General features: G+C 42.9%; 1 protein-coding gene across 2 annotated transcripts in view; it reads right to left on the bottom strand.

Annotated features, from left to right (window-relative positions):
- Window positions 1-23,922, bottom strand: part of RSF1 (remodeling and spacing factor 1) — a 123,569-nt gene that overhangs the window by 20,457 nt on the left and 79,190 nt on the right. For both annotated transcript variants that reach the window (XM_045021165.1, XM_045021155.1), the window contains exons 12-15: window positions 20,207-20,274; window positions 15,612-15,819; window positions 13,196-13,419; window positions 9,942-10,133 (exon numbers count right to left, since the gene is read on the bottom strand). In XM_045021165.1, the coding sequence (XP_044877100.1) occupies window positions 9,942-10,133; window positions 13,196-13,419; window positions 15,612-15,819; window positions 20,207-20,274 (692 nt within the window). The remainder of the gene's footprint in view (window positions 1-9,941; window positions 10,134-13,195; window positions 13,420-15,611; window positions 15,820-20,206; window positions 20,275-23,922) is intronic.

The raw sequence follows: 23,922 nt of genomic DNA, 5'->3' as shown, positions 1-23,922 counted from the left end.
ATTTACAATTGCTCTTTATATTTTCCCTTTTATCCCTCTCTTCTGAAATGTCAATCCTTTCTGTCTCGCATCCCGTCACCCCTCCCCTCTCACACCAATTCCAGCCAGGCCTTCTGAAACTTTGTTAGAGTACTCGCACATAAAATAAAATAAATAGAAATTGCCACACTAGATCAGGCTAGTGGTCCATCTCACTTGGTATCTTGTTTCTGACACTGACTGCTTGAGGGGAAGGTGTAATCCCACATAATGGATAATTATGTAACAATATGCATTCAGAGAGGTTGTGGAGAAAGTTTATTCCTAATCTCTTAACACCCACTTTATACTCTTCCAGACACCGAGAGCCCATATTATGGCCATCAGCCTTCCCAAAGAGAATTGTATAGGACTCCTTTCAAATCTCATCAACATTGCCTTAAATTTCAGCTGGAAGGTTTGCTATTGTATACAGATGCTCCCCGACTTACGCAAGCATTCTGTTCCGTAACGGCTTGCATAACTTGAATTTTGCCTAAGTCAGAAACGTATACCCGACCATTATGGAAAAACACCCTCCCACCCCACCACACGTTCTAGCTTACGGAACTTTTTCCATAAGTACGTATTTGCGTACGTCGGGTTTGTGTAACATGGAGGGTGCCTGTAATGCAATGTCTTTTCCCTGAATAGAGAGAGTATTCTATAGCCCCATAGCACTTGTAGCTCCTGATAGTCTGGGAAAGAAGAGGCGGGGACAGGAAATCATACACCAAGCAGTTTGACTCATTGGGCCATTTTGAGCTACCTAGAATGTGTGTACATGGTCACCTGAAAGTATGTTTTTTGCACAGAAATTTTACAACAGGCAAGTTGCCTCTGGTGTTTCTGAGCAGTCTTTCACACAGTTCCACAATAAATCTTCCAGGTAATTATATTTCCAGTGACACTGTTACACACTGTACTTCGATATGCCTGGGGAAAATACCAATGGTACCGCTGTGCTGTTTTTACCGCACAAAAAGCCAGTAACAAATTTAATACTATGCAAATTATCTCATAGAACAAATACTATTATTTAACCATTGGTAAGCCAAAAGTCTAGGAGTCAAAGGACTGAAGTTCCCAGTGAGGCTATTGTATTATATAGGAGATTCTTGGCAGAGAGGTTCTCTCTACATCCAATTTAAGGGAAGAGAATGCAAATTACATTTTAAGGCTCAGTTTGCAAAAGACAATAAGCTTGTATAATACAGTTAATCGCCTTTCATCCTGAAGGATCCTACAGCACTTTACAAATTTCGGCCAACATTTGCCAAAATATCTTCTAATTATGGATTCCCAATTTGACACACAGTGCCTGCTCTTTGAAACATAAGAACAGCCATACTAGGTCAGACCAAAGGTCCATCTAGCCCAGAATCCTGTCTTCCAACAGTGGCCAGTGCCAGGTGCCCCAGAGGGAATGAACAGAACAGGGAATCATCAAGTGATCCATTCCGTGTCGTCCATTCCCAGCTTCCCATTCACACCATCCTGCCCATCCTGGCTAATAGCCATTGATGAGCCTATCCTCCATGAATTTATCTAGTTCTTTTTTGAACCCTGTTAATAGTCTTGGCCTTCACAAAATCCTCAGGCAAGGAGTTCCACAGGTTGACTGTGCATTCTGTGAAAAAATACTTCCCTTTGTTTTAAACCTACTGCCTATTAATTTCATTTAGTGACCCCTAGTTCTTGTGTTAAGAGACGGCGTAAATAACACTTGGTTTTTACTTTCTCCACACCAGTCATGATTTTATAGACCTCTATCAGATCCCCCCTTAGTTGTCTCTTTTCCAATCCTTAATCTCGCCTCATACGGAAGCCATTCCATACCCCTAACCATTTTTATTGCCCCTTTCTGAACCTTTTCCGAGATGGGGAGTCCAACATCTTGAATACTGCATGAGATGTGGTGTACCCTGGATTTATATAGAGGCAATATAATATTTTCTGTCTTATCTATCCCTTTTTCTTAATGATTCCCAACATTCTGTTAGCTTTTTTGATTGCTGCTGAACATTGAGTGGATGTTTTCAGAGAACTATCAATAATTACTCCAAGATCTCTTTCTTGGGTGGTAACAGCTAATTCAGACCCCAATATTTTGTGTGTATAGTTAGGATTATGTTTTCCAATGTACATTACTTTGCATTTATCAACATTGAATTTCATCTGCCATTTTGTAGCCCAGTCACCCAGTTTTGTGAGATCTTTTTGTAGCTCTTCGCAGTCTGCTTTTGATATAACTATCTTGAGTAGTTTTGTATCATCTGCAAATTTTGCCACCTCACTGTTTACCCCTGGTGGAGTGCACTGTCAGTGCGGGGACAGTATTTTCGCCAGACTGTAGCATGTCAGGATACATGATGTAATCTATGACAAAATTCTTTGAGAAGAGACTGGGAGCCCCTTCATTCTGTCTGCTACTGCGACGAATAGTTAGGTAGATTTTCAAAATAGCTTTGTTCGATACAGAAAGCTAACGCCCGGCAAACATCCAAAGAGCGAAGTTTCTGTTCCTGTCTGTTTGACTGTGGCTTAGGGTAAAAGACTGGAAGAAAAATGTTCTGACTAACATGAAACTGGGAGATGACCTACGAGAGGAAGGCTGGTTGCAGCCGAAGCTGAACCTTGTCCTTATAGAAGACTGTGTAAGGAGGTCAGATGTCAGAGGTCAGATCAGGGCCTTTAGCTTGGATACCCTCCTGGCAAATGTTATTGCCAACAGAAACACTACCTTCGATGGTACATAAGAGCAAAGATCATGTTTTGAGTGGTTCAAAGGGGGGGCCGCATTGGTCTGGAAAGAACAAGGTTAAGGTCCCAGGCCGGGATTGGTTGTCATACTTGAAGGTATAGGCTGTCAAGTATTTAAGAAAGCATCCAACTATTGGGTTGGCAAAGACTGACCAGCTCGCCACACCTGGGTGAAAGGCGGAAATGGCAGCCAAGTGGACTTTTATTGATGACATAGAAAGTCCTTGCTGTTTCAGGTGCAGAAGATAGTCCGAGATAAAAGGTATTGTCGAGTGCGTAGGAGACGTGTGTTTCTGTAATGACCAAATTGTGAATCTTTTTTTAATAATAATTTTTTAATAATTGGAGATATACCAATCTCCTAGAACTGGAAGGGACCTTGAAAGGTCATTGAGTCCAGCCCCCTGTCTTCACTAGCAGGACCAATTTTTACCCCAGATCCCTAAGTGGCCTCCTCAAGGATTGAACTCACAACCCTGGGTTTAGCAGGCCAATGCTGAAACCACTGAGCTATCCCTCCCCTCTCTTCCATTTAGCTAGGTAGGTGGCCCTAGTAGATGGTTTCTTACTGCCAAGGTGGACTTTCCTAACTGGATCAGAGCAAGCAAGCTCCACTGGGTTTAGCCATAGAGCTTCCAAGCCGTGAGGTGGAGAGATTCAAGGTTGGGGTGCTGAAGACGGCCGTGGTCTTGAGTTATCAGGTCCGGGAGCAGCGGTAGAGTGATCGGAGTTTCCACTGACAGCTTTAGAAGAGACACATACCAGTGCTGACGGGGCCAGGCTGGAGCTATCAATATTATCGAGGCTTCATCCCTCTGAACCTGGATTAGCACCTTGTGAATGAGTGAAATGGGTGGAAATGCATAAAGGAGGTGGTCCTTCCAGGGAAGAAGGAACGTGTCCGCAATCGAGCCCGGGTTGTGATTCAGGAAGAAGCAGAACTGCGAACACTTCTTGTTGTGTCTTGTCGCGAACAGGTCTATCTAGGGAATTCTCCACTGTCGGAAGATGGTGTTCACGATGTCCGGGTGGATGGACGACTCGTGGTTGTGAAATGACCTACGGAGATGGTCTGCCAACTCGTTTTGAACTCCGGGAAGATAAGGTGCCTCCAAGTATATTGAGTGGGCTATGCAGAAGTCCCACAGTTTGAGGGACTGTTCCTGGCACAAGGGAGATGAGCATGCTCCCCCCGTCTATTAATATAAAACATTGCTGTTGTATTGTCTTTCATGACTGATACACATCTCCCCTCCAAGTGAGCTTGGAAAGTCTGGCATGCCAGACAGACTGCCCTCAGCTCCCTGACTTTGATGTGAAGTAAGAGCTCCTCTTGGGACCAGAAGTCTTGAGTCCTGAGCTCCCCCAGATGCACTCCACTTCAGATGCCTGAAAGGGTGGGAGACTCACTCTGGCATGCTGCACTACATCAGTACAGGCAGCCATGTGGCCGAGGAGCTTCAGGCAATTCCTTGCCGTGGTGGTAAGGAATTGTCTGAGATCTTGTATGATGTCACAAAGGGTGTGAAACCATGACCCTAGTAGAAATGCTCTCGCCTGTCTTGAGTCCAACACTTATGAATTTTATCCTCTGGACAGGGGACAGGGTTGACTTCTGCACATTCAATAGAAGGCCAAGGTCATCAAACATTGCTCTTATCAGGCTTACGTGTGCCTCCACTTGTGTTCTGGAGTGGCCCTTGTTGTCGAGGTATGGAAACGCCTGCACCTAGTACTTCCGCAAGAAAGTGGCCATGGCTGCCATACATTTGGTGAACACCCAAGGTGCCGCTGACAGGCCGAAGGTGAGGACTGGGAGCTGAACTAGAGAGAATATCCCAGTTCTACCATGCTACTCTTGGGGGAATCCTGCGCCAAAAAATCCAAAATTCTGCAAATTTTATTTGTCAAAATAATGCAATATAATCACACCAGTTTCACTTATTTTGGTAATTTATTTAAACTACTATACAGAGAAAAAAAATCACACTAACTGTGCAGCATGTCCTAAACACATGAAAATTAAGTTACAAATACTTGGTAACCAAGACCCTGCATTCCAGTTATAATCCCCGATTTTCATGTAAATTACATTACTTTTATTTTGTTTCTTGGTGTTCTATAAAGTAGAATGACGCTTTAAATCGCTCAGACTTTCACACAAGAAAACCATACAGTTTTGCTAATCATTGTCATGCATTTTTTTAAATGGATAAGTAAAATAGATCCTGAGCTGTAATCTAACCCCATTGTGCCTCTCTGGCACAGGGAAAAAAGCGAGAAAGCACACAGACCTTCCCAGCTGAGGATTCCGTTACTGTCATTTACAACAAGGTTCCTTTACCCCATCTGGCAAAGTAAAGGAGTCTTAATTGACTAACAGTGGGAACAATTAACTAGCAATGGGAACATTAGCAGCCTGCCTGTTTAGTTGTTACATTTCCGCTCTGCCTCAGGGACAGAGCCTGCTTCACACAGCCCTATGCCTGCAAGCCCGGGATGCAGCAACAGAGAGGAGAGGGACAGAGTGAGTCTGTCTCACTCATTCCCATGCAGGCAGGCACCCAGCCCCCACCTCCTTGCCCAACCTCCCTCCCTCTCCTCCCCGGTGATCTGCTCTCTGCTGCGGAAGCAAACGTGTCTGGGCTGCTGCGGAAGGGGCATGTGTTCCCCACAGACTTCTTTGCTCCCCCATTTTTCTGCAGGGGAGCAAAGAAATCTGCAGAAGGTATGAATTCTGCACCCCCCTGCAGGGCGCAGAATTCCCCCAGGAGCACCAGCAATCTGCCATGATCCGGACCCAAGCATGGTAGAAGTGAGACAGTTGGCACAAAAAGGATGGGATAGTTGGATCCGGTGTTTGAACTGATGCGTCGCCCTCGGGCGCACCTTCAAAAGGCTTGTTTTTAACCGGAGGACTGTTTCACCTGCCCAGAGCGGATGAAGGAGGCGGCGGCTTCCTCCTGTTGTTTCTATTACGCCTCCTAGAATAGTCCTGCCTGTTGGTAGAATCAAGGCAGGGGCTGGGGCTTAAAATGCCTCCAATGAGTAGATGGAGTATGGAGGCCCAGGGACTTGAGAGTGGCTCTGAGTCCTTAAGGCTATGAAGCCGTGAGTCCATTTTCTCAGAGAAGAGGGACGAGCCTGGGGGTGACCAGATGTCCCGATTTTATAAGGACAGTCCCGATATTTGGGGCTTTTTTTTTTTATATAGGCTCCTATTACCCCCCACCCCGTCCCGATTTTTTACACTTGCTGTCTGGTCACCCTAGTCGAGCCCTCAAACAGGAGGTCTGGATGGTCTGTTGGGCCTCATACAGGTGCTCTGATGCCTGCAGCCAGGAGCTCCTTCTGATGGCCACCACTGAAGCCCTGGTCCAAGTGGCTGAACTGGCAACATCCAGGGCTGCCTGTAGCGAAGCCCGTGCCACAAGTTTGCCCTCCTCCACCAAGATAGAAAACTCCACCCCTCCACTGGCAGAAGCTCAGTGAATTCTGACATAGCCCTGCAGGAATTGAAGCTATATCTGCTAAGGATCGCCTGGTGGTTTGAAATCCGAAGCTGGAGCCCCCCGGTAGAATAGACTTTCCTCCCAAAGGGGTCCAGCTTCTTCACATCTCGGGCTTTAGGTGATGGGCCTTGGTGCCCTTGCCATTCTCATTCGTTTGCCACCACCACCACTAAGGAGTCCGATGGCAAGTGTGAATAAAAGTGTAGAGGGAACAAAATACTTCCTCTCTGTCCTTTTCACCACCAGGGCAGGGAGGCGGAGGTTTGCTGCAGCATTTTGGTGGTATCTTATATGGTTTTAATGAGCAGCAGGGCAACTTGGGAGGGTCCTCACGGAGTCAAGATGTCCACCATGGGGTCCAATGACTCAGAGACCTCCTCGACCTAGAGCCCCAGATTCTGGGTCACTCTCTTCAGGAGCTGCTGGTGGACCCTACTGTCCTCGAGTGCAGGAGCCATGGAGGTACCAGCCACTGCTTCGTCTGGTGACAACGAAGACGAAGTTCTACCCGGGACCGGCTCTTGCTCCTGGCCTCTGCGGTGACCAGTACGGTGTGGGGCGGCTGGTCCTGCACCAAGAGAGATAGGGGAGGTGCATGGGTTTCTGAAGCCACCAACACTGACCTCCTGGAATAGGATCCCTTGCTTTGATGAAACGCCCAGGGGGTCCAAAACGGCCATTGGGTTGGAGCTGGCCATTGCACGGGTCACGGCATCGGGGGAAATTGCTGTCTCTCCCTGTCTGACCTCGAGTGTCTGCGCTCTGATCTGTGCCAGCTCCACCTGGAAACAAAGGATTCCACCTCTGAATACGATTGGGGGGGACTCACTCTGGGAGGGCCATGGGAGAGCAGTGCCCACCGGTGCCGTGGAGCAGTGCTGGGAGATTGGTGATCACTGCGGTTCCCCTGCTGGTCTGCTGCCAGAAGGTACCAGGGACCGGTGGACCAGGTGATGGTGACTGATGTGGTACATTGCTGGCTTGCCTCGGGACGACACTGAGAGTCTCGTGGGTGCCGTTGCCCTTGAGCTTGGTGCCCTGTCTCGCCTGGGCAGGGAAGGCGGTGCTGTGAAGGTGATGAGCTCTCTCTCCACCTTGAAGGTCTCTGGCATGGAGGGCCGCTGCAAAGCCTTTCCGTGACTTTCACGGAGAGGGGAGTCCTGGGGAGCTGGACTCAACTGACCCTTTGTTGGGGCAGGAGTCAACGGCGCCTGGCTAGGTGGTGCCGCGCTTACGTGGCCCAATGCGGGTCCTTCTGTCCTAGATGCAGTGTAGGTGAGCACCCCCTGTACAGCTTCTTTTTTTTGAGGGGCCCCAGGGATTTGGGAATGGTGCCACAGACTGCCACGCGTGGAGCCCCCGTGCAGTGAGCTCTGTTAGTGCTGAGTGTCTCTATCCAAGTCCTTTTTCGGTACCAAAGTTTCCCGTATCGGCGCCGGAGCACTGCGCACCAATGTTGAGGTGCTAGGTGTCAGTTTGGCTGAAGTCACCTCTGAGTGTGACAGAGAGCCGCCTCCATCAGAAGGATCTTCAACCTTTGGTCTCTTTCTTTTTGAGTCCTGAGGTGAAATCCCCTACAGATCTTGCAATGGTCCTTCTGATGTGATGCCCCCAGGCACTTCAAGCAGGAAGTGTGGGGGTCGCTCCCTACTGGAATCTAGCTATATAATGACTGACTAACTACAGCTACTAGCTAACTGGTTTAACTATTCACAGAAAGACATTCTGAGGACTACCAGGGAGAAGGCTTGCCAAAGCAAGGGCAAATGAGCATTCCGGCTAACCGTCACAGGCGGTAAGAAGGAACTGAAATGGCGGTGGGTTGGCAGGGCCCTATAAATGGCACCATGGAGGCACGACTCCAGGGGGTGCCTGAGCCGACCCGACGGGTACCGCTAGGGGAAAAACCTGGCTACTGTGCACGTGGTGCACACACACCTAATTGGAATCAACACGAGCAAGCACTTGAAGAACCAATCTTGCCAAACAAACCTAATTTCCTTCATTGACAGGGTTACTGGCCTAATGGATATAGAGAAGCAGAAAACATGGTATAATCTTGATTTCAGAAAGGCTTTTGTACCACAGTCCCACATGACATTCTCATAAGCAAATGAGGGAAATGTGGTCTAGATGAAAACATTCTAAAAGTAGGTGTACAATAGAGTGAAGGATTATGTGTAGTTATCAATGGTTTACTGTCAAACTGGGAGGATGTATCTAATGGGGTCCCATGGGTCAGTCCTGGGTCTGGTATTATTCAATATTTTCATTAATGACTGCAATAATTAAATTGAGAGCATGTTTATTACATTTGTGAAAGACATCAAGCCAGGAGGGGGTGCAAGCACTTTGGAGGACAGGATTAAAATTTGAAACAACCTTGACAAATTAGAGAATTACTCTGAAATCAACAAGATAAAATTTAATAAAGACAAGTGCAAAGTACTTCACTTAGGAAAGACAAACCAAACAGACAACTACAAAATGGGGAATAACTGGCCAGGTGGTAGCACTGCTGAAACGGATCTGGGGGTTATAGAGTGGATGTCAAAATGAATACGAGTCAACAACGTGATGTGAAAAAGATTAATGTCATTCCAACATGTATTAACAGGAGTGTCATATGAAAGGCATGGAAGGTTACCTCCTGCTCTACTCGGCACTGGTGAGGCCCCAGCTGGAGTACTGTGTCCAGTTCTAGGCGCCACAGTTAGGAAAGATGTGGCCAAATTGGAGAGAGCTCAACAAAATGATAAAAGGTTTAGAAAACCTGACCTATGAGGAAAGGTTAAAAAAACTGGACATGTTTAGTCATCAGAAAAGAAGACTGAGGCGGGACCTGATAACAGTCTTCAAATATGTTAAGACCTGTTACAAAGAGGACAGTGATCAATTGTTCTCCATGTCGACTGAAGGTAGGACAAGAAGTAATGGGCTTAATCTGCAGCCAGAGTTAGATATTAGGAAACATTTTCTAACTATAAGGGTAGTTAACCTCTGGAATAGGCTGCCAAACGAGGTTGTGGAATCCCCATTACTGGAGGTTTTTAAGAACAGGTTGGACAAACACTTGGTAGGGATGGTCTAGGTTTATTTGGTCCTGCCTCAGCACAGGGGACTGGACTAGATGACCTCTCGAGGTCTCTTCCAGCCCTACATTTCTATGATTCTATTCAAGTTTTAATTACAACTACAGGCATATTTAGGGGAACAGAACAAAATTACCCAATTTGGATACAACCAGGACACCAGGGTTAACACCTTTAACTCTTACAAAAGTGCTGTGGGATCTTTAATGACCACAAATGAAGCATAACAAGTAATCCTGTCCTCCACAATTACTGCATTTCCTCCTTTGCAATCCCAACATTTCCCTGCCAGGTGGAGTAATTTCACACCAGGAAGTCAAGATAAGGGAAAGCAGGGAATTTGACAAATAGCAGTAGTAATGCCTTGTTATAGAAATTGATAGGTTGCATCACAAGGATACATTTAGATTTTAAGAAATATCAAGGATCTCAGGAAATAATTCTCTGTGTATCTCACACTAAATGCAAATCTTGAGTTTACTTTATGCCCCATATTTCTCCTTTTGCACTATCACTCACACATCAGCTTCTGCAAATGGTGGAGTGCTTGTTTTACCTTCACTGTCTGAACTGGGAAGCCTGCGTTTATGAAGTCGTCTTAGCTCCTTTCCGTAGCGAACACTTTTCTGTGAGCCATCGCTTTCTGAATCCTCCTTATAGTTAACTTGTCTCTTCTGATTCCGCCTTGATCTTCTCCGCCTAGTTTCCAGGTAATCATCATCACTGTAATCAGTGTAATCACCACTTTCTGCAAAGAAGAACACAGCCATATGCTTTATTCTGTTAAAATGAAAATGCACAGACCCACTGTCACATTTTCAAAAGATATGTTTGTTCAAACAAAGTGCAACCTTGAGCAAACAAAATCAACCACTCTTTAGTCACAGGAAACCCTCAATCATTATGCTTCTAACGGGAAGGTTGTTATCTTGTCCGGGTAAAGTCTCATACTACTCCGCTGGCTCCCCATTCATTTCCAGCTTGAAATTGTCATCCGGTTTTAAATTCCACTATGGATTTGTCCAGTTACTCTCACAAACCTCTCCCACCACTCCTCTGGTTTCCTTTTATCTTTCTATACGATCCTTTTTATCCTTCTATACGCCTACTTGTGTGAAACATACTTCTCCTCTACAGCTCCTGCCAACTGGAACAACCTGCTTGAATCTGAATTTATGATACAATCTCATTTCAATCTCCACTGGAAAATACCTGTCCCCCCTGGTTTTTATTTAACTCTAATTTTATTATATTCAAGCATTTTTAGACAACATGCATGAAAGATATTGACAGAGTAACAGTGAACTGTAGGCAGTGGTAAAAAATGAAGTGGATAAACTCAATTCCCCAAACGAGAAGTGGCTAAACTCTGTGTACCTGAGTTTACCCTTGACTATATTACTAATGGTAGGAAAATACAGATTAATTGTTCTCAAGTCAGCTACAAGGAGATCAGTCCTATAGGTTTCAAAGCTGCAGCTACACATTTGGTCAGAATACCAGATGAGAGCATTTATAACAACCGACCCACCGTTATTCCTAGTTCTCGGTGCACCAGCCTTCTGAAGAATTAGTACCTTGTTAGGGTCTAGCCTGTCAGCCACTTTTTCCAACAGCTGAAAATAACTCTGGTAGCTGGATCATGTTTAGCTACTTTTTCTTTAAACCACGTCAAAAACATTATTCCACAGTGTTAATGCTGCCTTTTCATTCACATCATGAGCTGCCCTATCGCGTTATTAACTGAAATGACCCAGACTAAAACAGCCGCATTTTTCTCTCAAAAACATTAAGGAAAAGGTGAGAGCACATCAGTAAGAGAGCTCAATGAGAAACCTCAGAAATCTGGAGAAGAAAAAAAATAAAGCAACCGTCCATGTTTGTTATGTCTTTAGACTCAACGTAAGGCAAGGCAGGCTCTCTGGAAAGGGAGCTTGTGGGGGTAAGGAAAGGAACATATAGTTCGGGTCACCACCCTTGGCGGGGGGGGGGGGGGGGAAGAGGGCGGGGGGGAGAGAGAGAGAGAGAGAGATACACTGCCTTGTGGAAAGGAACAGAACTGAAAACCTCAAAGACTGAGGTTCTTTATATTTGTCCACAAAACAGATGAATACTGGGCATTAGCAGTGCAAGCTTCTCCAACATCAAGCTGCCATGGAGGGATCACTTCCAGAGATAAGAAGGGAGTTCCACTTCCAGGCACACTGAGCCTTTGGCCTCTCTGCCAGCTGTCAACAAGAGCATTAGCGCATATATTAGGGTGGTATATTTTTGTGATGGAGACATGTCCACTAGGAACTGAATAGGAACTGCTCCCAAGCGTTAAGCTGCATTAAGGTGCAGATTAGTAATAACTTCAGATTCTTTAGCTTCTGCATCAATTGCTCGCATATTTTCATTAATCACAGACTACCAACATTTCCACTATGAATCTCTATGTGTTCAGACTCTAGCCATTTCTTTCTTACACTCATTGTTAGTCTCTTAATGGCATGCAGAAAAGAAAGACAGCTTACGGAACAATTATTTTAAGCTCATACACCTTTCTTATAATTTGCCCATACATAAAAACTCACACTGGAGACCAGCCCTTCCATGATAACCCATTTCAGTCTGCAGCTCAGCTGACTTCAGAAAGATGGATACAATCGTGGAAATTCAATACCTGCAATGAACTAATCCTGCAAGGTGCTGGGTGCCTTCAACTCCCAATGGCATTAGGTAGTTTTGGGCCCAGTCTTACAAAGTAAGTGACACTCCCGAGAAAGCTCTTCCTAAAAAGTGCTAATTCCTCATGGAATGCTATGAGAATACATTATTAAGAGACAAAATTTACTTTTTTTCTGATTTATTTCTTCTTGATTAGTAAAGACAAATACATGTAAGAAAAAATATCTACTCCCCTTAGTTCATTTGCTTCCATTGCTTATTCCTTTAGTAGGAATAATTTTTACACAGTCAATTGTATTTCAGACAGAGGATGGATTTTGATTGGGGAACAGACAGTATAAGGCAAGGAACAAAGATGCTGTTGTCATGCAAGTGTCCCTAGTAATTAAAGTTCAAAAGAGAGAAACATCAAAACCATAGATTCATAGATTATAAAGTCTGAAGGGATCACTATTGTAATTTAACATTGTCCTCTAGTCTAACATAGATCATAGTACAAGAATTCTTGCAGTTGAGGAAATTATTCTTCCCTACTAAAAAATCAGGGATTGAGTTTCTCATAACAATAGGCTTTTCAAAGTTTTCCATGAGGCATCAGCAGATCTCTGAGTAGACACAATGAAATAGTTCTTTGAACTACTTTTCCTGATAAGTTTAAAAAAAATATTGTGCACACACAAAATATGCAAATAGAGATGCAACTGGAAACGAAACATCAGGAATCTGCAAATTCTGCATACAACTTAAGCACGCATTTAAAAATTAATGTGACCCAAAGAACCTAGCACTCAACACTAATTTCCTTTTGTGTATTTTGAACAGAACACTCAGACCAAGTGAAAACCTTAAATAGGGAACACAATTATTAAAAAAATCAGTACTCACATGGCACTTTTCATTTCCAAAGTAACTCACAGAGACATCCAATTAACTACCACAACACCTCTATTACAAAAGCATTAGCCCTATTTTTATAGCTAGAACCTTAGAAACACAGATGACATATGACTTGACTGACTCCATATAGCCAAGTCAATGTCCAGGCTAAGATTAGAACTCAGGAGTTTGTAAGCCCCCGTCCTTTTGCTTGGGCCCTCTTCTCTGACATACAACAGCTAACTCTGAAAAAGTTAAGCTTACCAGACTCCCTACTTAAATTGTCCTCAGAGTCTTCCTCTTCATCATCCTCTGAATATTTTTTCTTGACTGTTTTTCTTCGTAACCGCCTGCTTTGTCTCATTGGCCTGGAGTGGTGTCGCCTGGGTCTACGGGCACAGAACTCTGTATCACTGTCTTCGTTTGACAGCTGATCATCTTCACTTTCATCTGGGTTTTCCTCTGATACAACAAACTCGTCCTGTGATCTGTTAAAAAAAAGTTACAGCCAAGAGATACTTGAAACAAATGGACTAAAATAATGTAACATATAAGAGTTAGATATATTTAATATCGCTTATAATAAATATAGAAATGTATTATTGAAATAACATCTACATCTTTTTTTGTCTGGAGATCCTAAGAGCATTTCACAAAAATGAATGAATATTTTCACAGCTAATGTGAGGCACCAAATCTTTATGCTGAGATCAACATACCCAACACTGAAATTAAACACCTACTGCATACCTGAAGGTGCCTTTACAGAATATTACGTTACACAGTAGATTAGGACAGTAAGTGAATTCAAATGCTGTATCCAATTGAAACTGCAGGTGGCTTTATTTAAGCTGAATTCTAATTGGCCCAGGACTTCAGGATAAACACCACTATTCTCATGAGACATTCTTTAAGTACCCACAAATGGTCAGGACTTCAGTTTGCGTGTCTTGTATGAAATATGGCACCCTCACACCTACAGTGCCTTCTATCATACCGGTTCAGTAATAGTTCAGGCAGAACACCATCTGTGAAATAGTTTCATGTTTCACCTACAGTAGGTGTTCCCTTGAGATCTCTCATTCAAGCACTGACCAAATACAAATCTATTCACTTGTGAGAGTTGAAAGAATCATATCCATGAAGCTATGCACTTATGGATAAACTTCTAATTCATTGATTTATATTACTGGTCTTTCAGCACTACTGCCATATAAAGACTGAGTCAATTTATATAACAGTTACGCAGCCTACCTGAAAAGAAAGGTTCTTATGCAACAGTAATAGGCATCCTACTCCCATATCTGAATGCAAACTCTAATCCAGGGGTCGGCAACCTTTCAGAAGTGGTGTGCCGAGTCTTCTTTTATTCACTCTAATTTAAGGTTTCGCGTGCCAGTAATACATTTTAACGTTTTAGAAGGTCTCTTTCTATAAGTCTATAATATATAACTAAACTATTGTTGTATATAAAGTAAACAAGGTTTTTTAAATGTTTAAGAAGCTTCATTTAAAATTAAATTAAAATGCAGAGCTCCCCGGACTGGTGGCCAGGACCCGGGCAGTGTGAGTGCCACCTTCGGCACATGTGCCATAGGTTGCCTACCCCTGCTCTAATCTAACATCCAACAGGTAATTAGTAGAGATTATTGTTGAAAATACGTGGACTCAATGTGACAGATGAATGCAGTGCTAATTCAGTGAGATTTTTGCAGGCTGAATTCACTAACTAGGAAAGTTCCAGCACATCTTGCTCAACCACTGAAAAACCTTCAACACAATCACATGTGGAAAATGGAGCTGAAGAGATTTAAATAGAGATAGTTCCAAAACACAACAAGAGGGGTAATGAACAGTGTGTCAGCCTTAAGGACTCTCAGCAAAGGGGGGGGGGGGGGAAAAGGTCTTATATCCTTGTGTGTGTCTTTAGAAAGCATAAAAAAGGACTGAAAGGATTTTTAACATTAGAAATTCAGGTCTGTCTGCTCTGGAGGATTCTGATGACTGGAGAACTAATGAAATGGCAGCATCCCAAGAAAGTGAAAGTTGAGCAATTCAGAAGGGGAAGGGATTTTTAATCAGACTGCTTAATATGTATTTAACATTTTAGGTTTCACGTTTTTGAGAGGGTAAACGCTACCTTTTCCTGATCTCCACATGTAGTTCTGCTGGGTCTGAACCTCAAATTTGTAGTATGCTAAAAATCAAAAGTTGATTTCTATAGCTTTCTTTAAGCTACTAGAGATGAAGCTTTCAGTCTATCTATCAGTACTTCATAATTCTAAGATCTATGAGGTCTTGTCTACACTAGAGAGTTGTGACTAGATTTTCTATATTGATAGAACAGAAAGATGCCTTATACTGGCACTGCAATTCCCATACAGTAAGAAACAAAACTATATTGGTATAAGTCAACTTTCTACCAATATAAATGTGTCCACACTAGGGCTTTCACTGATGTAACTACTTTTGTTGTGTTAAAAAGAAAACAAAAAAAAAATAACCCACATACCCCTAACTAAAAGAGTAAGACTAATAAAAATTTTAAGTCTAGACCTGGCTTAACAGAAAACCTACTCTTACAGCTTCAAACCGCAAAGAGACAACCCAGTGGCATCGTAAGCTCACAGAAACCTGTAGTGGTTAATAACCCAAGACTAGTAGTTTAACAGCTACCTACCCATCGCTGATCCTGAACTCATCCTCGCTCTCTTCCTCATCCAGGTTACTATCACTATCAAGATCGTTCAGTCGCCGTCGTTTCTTGCGACGTGCCGAAGCAGCCCTTTGTGGCCGCTTATTTTCTTTTCTTTCTTCCTCTAGGATGGTGGAAATATCTTTTCCCCGGTGACCTGTGATATTAGACATGTCTTTGCCTCTGCCACCACCTGTGTTAGTGGGAGAAAGGGAAAATAAGTTGCAAGTTAAATTATAGCATTTCTCATTCAACTTCACAGAGACCTTCCCATCCTCTTGCTAATTTCAACTTCCTTTTATAAAGGAGACCTTTTTCATCATCCAAGACAATTTCTTGAACCCAGGTTTCTTACATTCACAGCTATATTATAGAGAGTATATTTTGGAAGGGATATAATCCCTAACACCTAGGGGCTCAAAGCAACTATTTACCCATGAGATGTTAGAAAGAAGTTTCCCTATGGGCAGGTTATTGGACAATTGTCCATTACAGGAATGGCAGCACCTTCCTCTGAAGCATCGGATATTGGCTACTGTCTGGGACAGCATACTGGGCTAGATGGACCACTGATCTGATAGGAACATATTAAAATGCTATGCCATAAGATAAACTCGGACACACACACACACAAAACAAGATTATGAATGTTCTTGGAGGACAAGCGGTCTGAATATGATGTAGGACTGAAGGAAAGCTAGGGAGTAGATTCAAGGATATGACACATGCTTGGAATAATTGAAAAGGAACAGTCCTAATACTAAAAGTATTGTTATTGACAGAATAGAAGAGTGCGGTGTGGGAAGAGGTGAGACAGGAAAATTAGAGACATGGTTCTCGTAATCAAGGTGAGAGATGCCCAAGTCATGGATAAGTGTGGTAGTGGCGGAGAGAGAGAGAGAGAGAGAGAGAGAGAGATATGAAAGAACACACTGATTTTAAAGTAGTAGCAGTAACAAGGCTTAGTGAGGGAACTGGGTGTGGCTGAAGGAGCATTGGGAAGTCTGAGATGGCATTAGCAGCTTGGGAGACAAGGGACAGTAGCAGAGTTCTTAGTGATGCCAGAGAGAGAAGGAAGTGGAGAGGGATTAGGAGGAAAGATGAGCAGCCTTCTTTTGGAGAGACTGGATTTGAATTGGTAGTAAGACATCTACAAAAGGCATAGTTGTGAGATGTGAGAGTCAGTCAATCAATGGCACCATCGCTCTCTACAGAGCATGGTGTAGGTCCCAATGATTTCTTTGGCAATCATCTGTAAAGGACTGCCAAGGGAGATGGGAGTCACCAGGCAGCTGTATCCATAGGCCTTCTTCCCAGCTTATTTTATTCCAACCACTTATGCTCCAGTAATTAGCATGTGCTAACAAACTATTATCATAACTAAAGGCAAGAGGTGGGTTGTGGTTGCACGCCCCATCACATACAACCTGACTGGGGAACTAGTTTTGAAAACTGGCTGATTAGGAGGTGACATGAGCCCTACCACAAGGAAATAAGTAGTGGGAACATTAGCTTAGTACAGTGTTAGATACCTAGGCTGAGCAGCAGTCCTGATATTTATTGATGCAATTATAAAACAAAACAAAAAAACACGAAGTGCGTGCGTCTGTTCACAATCCCAAACCTGAAGAAGAGCAGTGTGTGACTCGAAAGCTTCTCTCTCTCACCAGCAGAAGTTGGTCCAATGAAAGATATTACCTCCCCACCTTGTCTCCCCCTCCAATTAACATTTTGCTTTTCTTCTGAGACTGTAAGGCCTTCAGGACAGGGACTATGTCTGTATATGTTTCTATGGCCCTTAGCACAGTAGGATCAAAGAATCACAGAATATCAGGGTTGGAAGGGACCTCAGGAGGTTATCTAGTCCAACCCCCTGCTCAAAGCAGGACCAATCCCCAACTAAATCATCCCAGCCAGGGCTTTGTCAAACCTGACCTTAAAAACCTCTAAGGATGGAGATTCCACCACCTCCCTAGGTAACCCATTCCAGTGCTTCACCACTCTCCTAGTGAAAGTTTTTCCTAATATCCAACCTAAATCTCTCCCACTGCAACTTGAGACCATTACTCCTTGTTCTGTCATCTGCTACCACTGAAAACAGTGGAGATCCATCCTCTTTGGAACCCCCTTTCAGGTAGCTGAAAGAAGCTATCAAATCCCCCCTCATTCTTCTCTTCTGCAGACTAAACAATCCCAGTTCCCTCAGCCTCTCCTCATAAGTCATGTGCTCCAGCCCCCTAATCATTTTTGTTGCCCTCTGCTGGACTCTTTCCAAGTTTTCTACATCCTTCTTGTAGTGTGGGGCCCAAAACTGGACAAAGTACTCCAGATGAGGCCTCACCAATGCCGAATAGAGGGGAATGATCACGTCCCTCAATCTGCTGGCAATGCCCCTACTTATACAGCCCAAAATGCCGTTAGTCTTCTTGGCAACAAGGACACACTGTTGACTCATATCCAGCTACTCGTCCACTGTAACCCCTAGGTCCTTTTCTGCAGAACTGCGATCTAGCCACTCAGTCCCCAGTCTGTAGCAGTGCATGGGATTCTTCCGTCCTAAGTGCAGGACTCTGCACTTGTCCTTGTTGAACTTCATCAGGTTTCTTTTGGCCCAATCCTCTAATTTGTCTAGGTCTCTCTGTATTCTATCCCTATCCTCCAGTGTATCTACCACTCCTCCCAGTTTAGTGTCATCTGCAAACTTCCTGAGGGTGCAGTCCACGTCATCCTCCAGATCATTAATGAAGATATTGAACAAAACCGGCCCCAGGACCAACCCTTGGGGCACTCCGCTTGAAACCGGCTGCCAACTAGACATGGAGCCATTGATCACTACCCATTGAGCCCAATGATCTAGCCAGCTTTCTATCCACCCAACCCATCCCATTTCTATCCACCCTTTCTATCACAATCTCAACCATCAGTGGCGGCTCCAGGCACCAGCATGCCAAGCGCGTGCCTGGGGCGGCAAGCCACGGGGGGCGCTCTGCTGGTCACCGTGAGGGCGGCAGGCAGGTTGCCTTCGGTGGCTTGCCTGCAGAGGGTCCGCTGGTCTCGCGGCTTTGGCGGATCTCCCGCAGGCGTGCCGCCGAATCCGCGGGACCGGGGACCTCCCACAGGCAAGCCACCGAAGGCAGCCTGCCTGCAGTGCTTGGGGCAGCAAAATACCTAGAGTCGCCCCTGCAACCATCAAAGGGTTTCTTCAAGTGATGCGACATGTGCATGGATCTACAAGTAGGGTACAATCTGAGGCCCTATACCCTCACACAACACCGTATGAGAATGATGGAGTATGGTCACTCTCTCTGCTGTCCTAACCACGTCTGGTCCTAAAGGCTCAGGGTGTTCCCCATGATAAGTAACACTATGTCTGGATGGAAGTGCTCCAGTAAGTAGATACCACTTTAGCATTAAAAATGTTTTGTTTCGTTGTCTTTATCTTTGGATGTGCTCTAGTCACATATTGGGCCATACTGACACAGCTGTGGTCTGTCAAGCAGGAGCGTTTCAGCTGGATTTCCCTTATTATAAAAGAGAAGGGGTGGCTGATAGAGTGTTCTCTGTGAGGGCTCTGAGACTCTGGAACCTGCTCCCCCACTTAGTCCATAACAGCTCAAATTTGGTGACTTTCTGGGCACACTGCAAATGACATCAGTTTGATAGGGTCTTTAGAGAAAGCCGATGGTATACCTCCTAAATGAAAGGAGGTGGCTGGCTGGCAGGCAGGCAGAGTTCCCGTGGAACTCATTGTAATGCTTTTGAAAAAACAGGCATTGTTCTGGGGATTCAAAAAGAACAGGTGCAAAGGATTATCTGAACATTTTAAACACGCAAGAGATGCTGAAGCACAAATCCCACTGACAGGCAATAGGCACCGTGCTCCTAAATTGCTTGGGCATGTTTGGAAAAATCTGTCCCTCAGCTCTTCACCATGTCACAAAACAAAAAGAAAGACAGATTAGAATAGTAAGATTAAGTTATAATTTTCTAACTTCGTTCTAATTTTTTACTATTAGCTCCTTCCACCTGAGGATCACAAAGAGATTTACAAGCATTAATGAGAAAAGTGTCACAACACATCTGTGCAGTAGGGGAGTACTGACCAAGATCAGGGCCAACATTTTCAAGATGTTGACTAGTTTTGGGCACCTCAATGTGAAAAACACACATGAGCCCAATTTCCAGAGGTATTGAATACCAGCAGCACCCAGTGGCTTCCTAATCTGGCCATCCAAAGTTGGGGAGCAATTATAAAATGTTCGGTTCTTGATGCCCAGTTTTATGTTTCGATATTGAAAAAAGTAAAAACTGAACTTAACTATCATTAACAAAAGCAACATGACTTCTCCCTACATGGACTCTCCAACATATGATACCCATTGCCCCAGAACCAGGCAAATACAGTAGCAATTTCCATTTGAAAGTGCAGTAGTAAAAATTTCAAGCTATGCAGAGATTCAGACGAGGTATCAAAGGTCAGGACTACATGCATTCCCTCTGGCATTGTAACAGAATGCGTGTCATACCAGCCCAGCATGTCACCATTTTAACTATACAAATAGTAAGTAATAAAAACATACCTCCTCCATCAGCCTCCTTGATATCATCTTCTATTGCTTCATCAATTGCCTCATCAAATTCATCAAATCTAAAAATAGTATCTTTTATTTATTACTTTGAAACAGAGCACAGTTGAGATATATTTTGATGTCATGCCTCAAAATCTAAAATAGCTGTAAGAATTCAGAGTGCTTCAGACATTCCAAAATTGAGGGAAAGTAATAAAATAATCAGAAAAACATCATACATATTCATAGTGTACTAGACAGATGCTCAATGGGTTTTTAAAAAATATGTAGAGCACTTCCAGCTTCTAGCAGGATGGATATTACTACCTAGGCTGACTTACTAATAATTTAGATAAATTCACAAAAACACTTCCTTTTTACAGAGTATGCTACTGAATTAAAAAAAACAATGTGAATATTTTGTTTTAAAAGTATTTCAGAATTTTTTTTCACAAGAAATAGTTTATTGATTATGCCAAACTTTTTTTTAAAATTTAGATGGCATATGCATCTTTGTTTTTCAGGACAGCCTTCTCAGATGTGTCTATACTAGTCTCATGTTAAGTAGTCAAGTTGTCTGAATTTTGATTGCTAGAGTGCATTTCATATTGTGCTACTTCTGCTCTCAACTTCTAAACTGGGTAGTTTACCTACATTTTAGACTAAACATAATACATGCTTTACAGAATTCTTCATTTGAAAGAACATAAGAATGGCCATATTTGGTCAGAACAATGGTCCATCTAGCCAAGTATCCTGTGTTCCGACAGTGGCCAATGCCAGGTGCTTCAGAGAGAATGATCAGAACAGGCAATTATTGAGTGATCCATCCCGTTGTCCACTCCCAGCTTACGGCAGTCAGAGGCTAGGGACACAGAAAGCATGGGATTGCATCCCTGACTATCTTGGTTAATAGCCATTGATGTATCTATACTTTATGAGCTTATATAGTTTTGGCCTTCACAACATCCTCTACAACTAGAACCACAGGTTGATTGTGTGATGTGCAAAGTACTTCCTTTTTTTCGTTTAAGCCTGCTGCCTATTAATTTCATTGGGTGACCCCTCCCTCTTGTGTTATGTGAAGCAGTAAACAACACTTCCTTATTCACTTTCTCCACACCAGTCATGATTTTATAGCCCTCTATCATATCCCCTTAGTTGTTTCTTTTCTAAGATGAACAGGGCCCAGTCTTTTTAATCTCTCCTCATATGGAAGCTGTTCCATACCCCTAATGATTTTTGTTGCCTCTCTCTGTACCTTTTTTCAATTCCCATATATCTTTTTTGACATGGGGCAACCAGAACTACATGCAGGATTCAAGGTGTGGGTGTACCATGGATTTATATAGTGGCATTATGATATTTTCTCTATTATCTACCCCTTTCCTCATGGGTCCTAACATTCTTAGTTTTTTTTGACTGCTGCTGCACATTCAAAGATGTTTTCAGAGAACTATCCCCAATGACTCCAAGATTTCTTTCTGTAGTGGTAACAGCTAATTTAGATCCCATCATTTTGTAAGTACAGATGGGATTATATTTTCTAATATGCATTACTTTGCACTTTTCAACATGGAATTTCATCTGTCATTTGGTTGCCCAGTCATTCAGTTTTGTGAGATCTATTTGTAACTCTTCACAGTCAGTTTCGTATGTAACCATCTGAGTAGTTTTGTATCATCTGCAAATTTTGCCACATCCTTGTTTACCCCTTTTTCCAGATCATTTATGAATATGCTGAACAGTACTGGTCCCAATACAGATCCTTCAGGAACACCACTATTTACCTCTCTCCATTCTGAAAACTTCCCATTTATCCCTACCTTTTGTTTCCTGTCTTTTAACCAGGTACTGATCCACGAAATCTTATCCCATGACAGCTTACTTTGCTTAAGACCCTTTGGTGAAGGACCTTGTCAAAGGCTTTTTGAAAATTCAAGTATATTATATCCGCTGGATCACCCCTGTCCGTGTTTGCTCACCTCCTCAAGAATTCTAACAGATTGGTGAGGCATGATTTCACTTTACAAAAACCATGTTGACTCTTCCCCAACAAATCATGTCCATCTATGTGTCTGATAATTTTGTTCTTTACTATAGTTTCAACCAATTTGCCTGGTACTGAAGTTAGACTTACCAGCCTGTAATTGTCAGGATCACCTCTGCAGCCTTTTTAAAAAATTGGTGTCACATTAGCTATCCTCCAGTCATCTGGTACAGAAAATGATGTAAGTGATAGGTTACATACCACACTTAGTGGTTCTATAATTCCATAAATGAGTTCCTTTAAGAACTCGAGTAAATACTATCTGGTCCTGGTGACTTATTTACTATTTAATTTATCAATTTGTTCCACAACCTCCTCTATTGATACCTCAATCTGGGACAGTTGCTCAGATCTGTCACCTAAAAAGAATGACTCAGGTGTGGGAATCTCCCTCACATCCTCTGCAGTGAAGACTGGTACAAAGAATTCATTTAGCTTCTCCATGACAATCTTATCATCCTTGAGTGTGCCTTTAGCACCTCAATTGTCCAGTGGCCCACTGATTGTTTGGCAGGCTTTCTGCTTCTGATGTACTTTAAAAAAAAGTTGTTACTTTTTGAGTCTTCAAATTCTTTTTTGGCCTTCCTAGTTTTCCATGCAACTTGCAGGCATTTCACTTTTGTGACTATACCTTTTAATTTCTGTTTACCTAGCTTCCTCATTTTGTGTAGCTCCTATTTCTGAAGTTAAATGCTACTGTGGTGGACTTCTTTGGTACTTTCCCACCCAGACAAGGATGTTAAATTTAATTATATTATGGTCGCTATTATTTACAGGTTGAAATATGCTGTAAAGCAAACTGGAAGGACAAAAGCAAAAGTATTCTTTTTCATATTTTGTATTTTTGTTATAGGAGACTTTATAATTTTGAATGTGACTTTGTACATACAGAAAGCAATTTAAAGGCAACCTGCAAATAGAAGAAAACAGGGTTTGTACCCTCTTTGGTTTGATGTACAAAAGAAGACAGGAGGGTTTTGTTTAAAAAGATATTATGTTTTATTTCTTGTTGGAAATTCAGGTCTTGTCTACTTTGATTTCCCTGGAAGACACTATGGATGAGAAAAAAGCTAGTAGGCCTATGACATCAGATACAAGGAAATGAAATTGGATTAATTGTCTGGAGAAGTAAATTTTATTCAGACAGATAAAATTCTACTTTTTTTTCCCCACATATCTTTTTTAATTTAAATGTTTAACAGCTGGAGAAAACCTCTTTTAATAAAGGTTCAGCCCTTAACTGAATGGGAGAGAGCTCTTTATTCTGTACCTTACATGCAAAACTATTCCTAATATTTCTATGAGTGAAAACCACCAGGCTTTCTTCATAACAAAAGATTTCTGGCCTTCTTTGTACATCATAAAGAAGCAAATCCTCACATTTGCATGTCACCTTTAAAGTGTATTTATGGTAAAATAAGCAACTCTGAAACGACACCTTTGTGAGGTTTATTCTAAGGTACTTCCAAACAAGTTTATTTTCTTCTAACAAAAATATTTTCGCTTCATTTTGTCTTTGGAATAATTAAGCTATCCTTTCCATTCCACATGTCACTACTAACAACTATTTTGGAATCAAGTGCTAGCTGACAATTGTCTTTCCATACATGAGGCATAACAGATGGCAGCTTGCTCTTCTGCAGTTTTATTAGTTCAGTAGTGTTGATTTTGTATTAAC

This window comes from Mauremys mutica, chromosome 1, assembly GCF_020497125.1.
Source record: "Mauremys mutica isolate MM-2020 ecotype Southern chromosome 1, ASM2049712v1, whole genome shotgun sequence".
In the NCBI taxonomy this organism is placed as follows: Eukaryota; Metazoa; Chordata; order Testudines; family Geoemydidae; genus Mauremys; species Mauremys mutica.
This window is presented reverse-complemented; position numbering and strand designations above follow the sequence as displayed.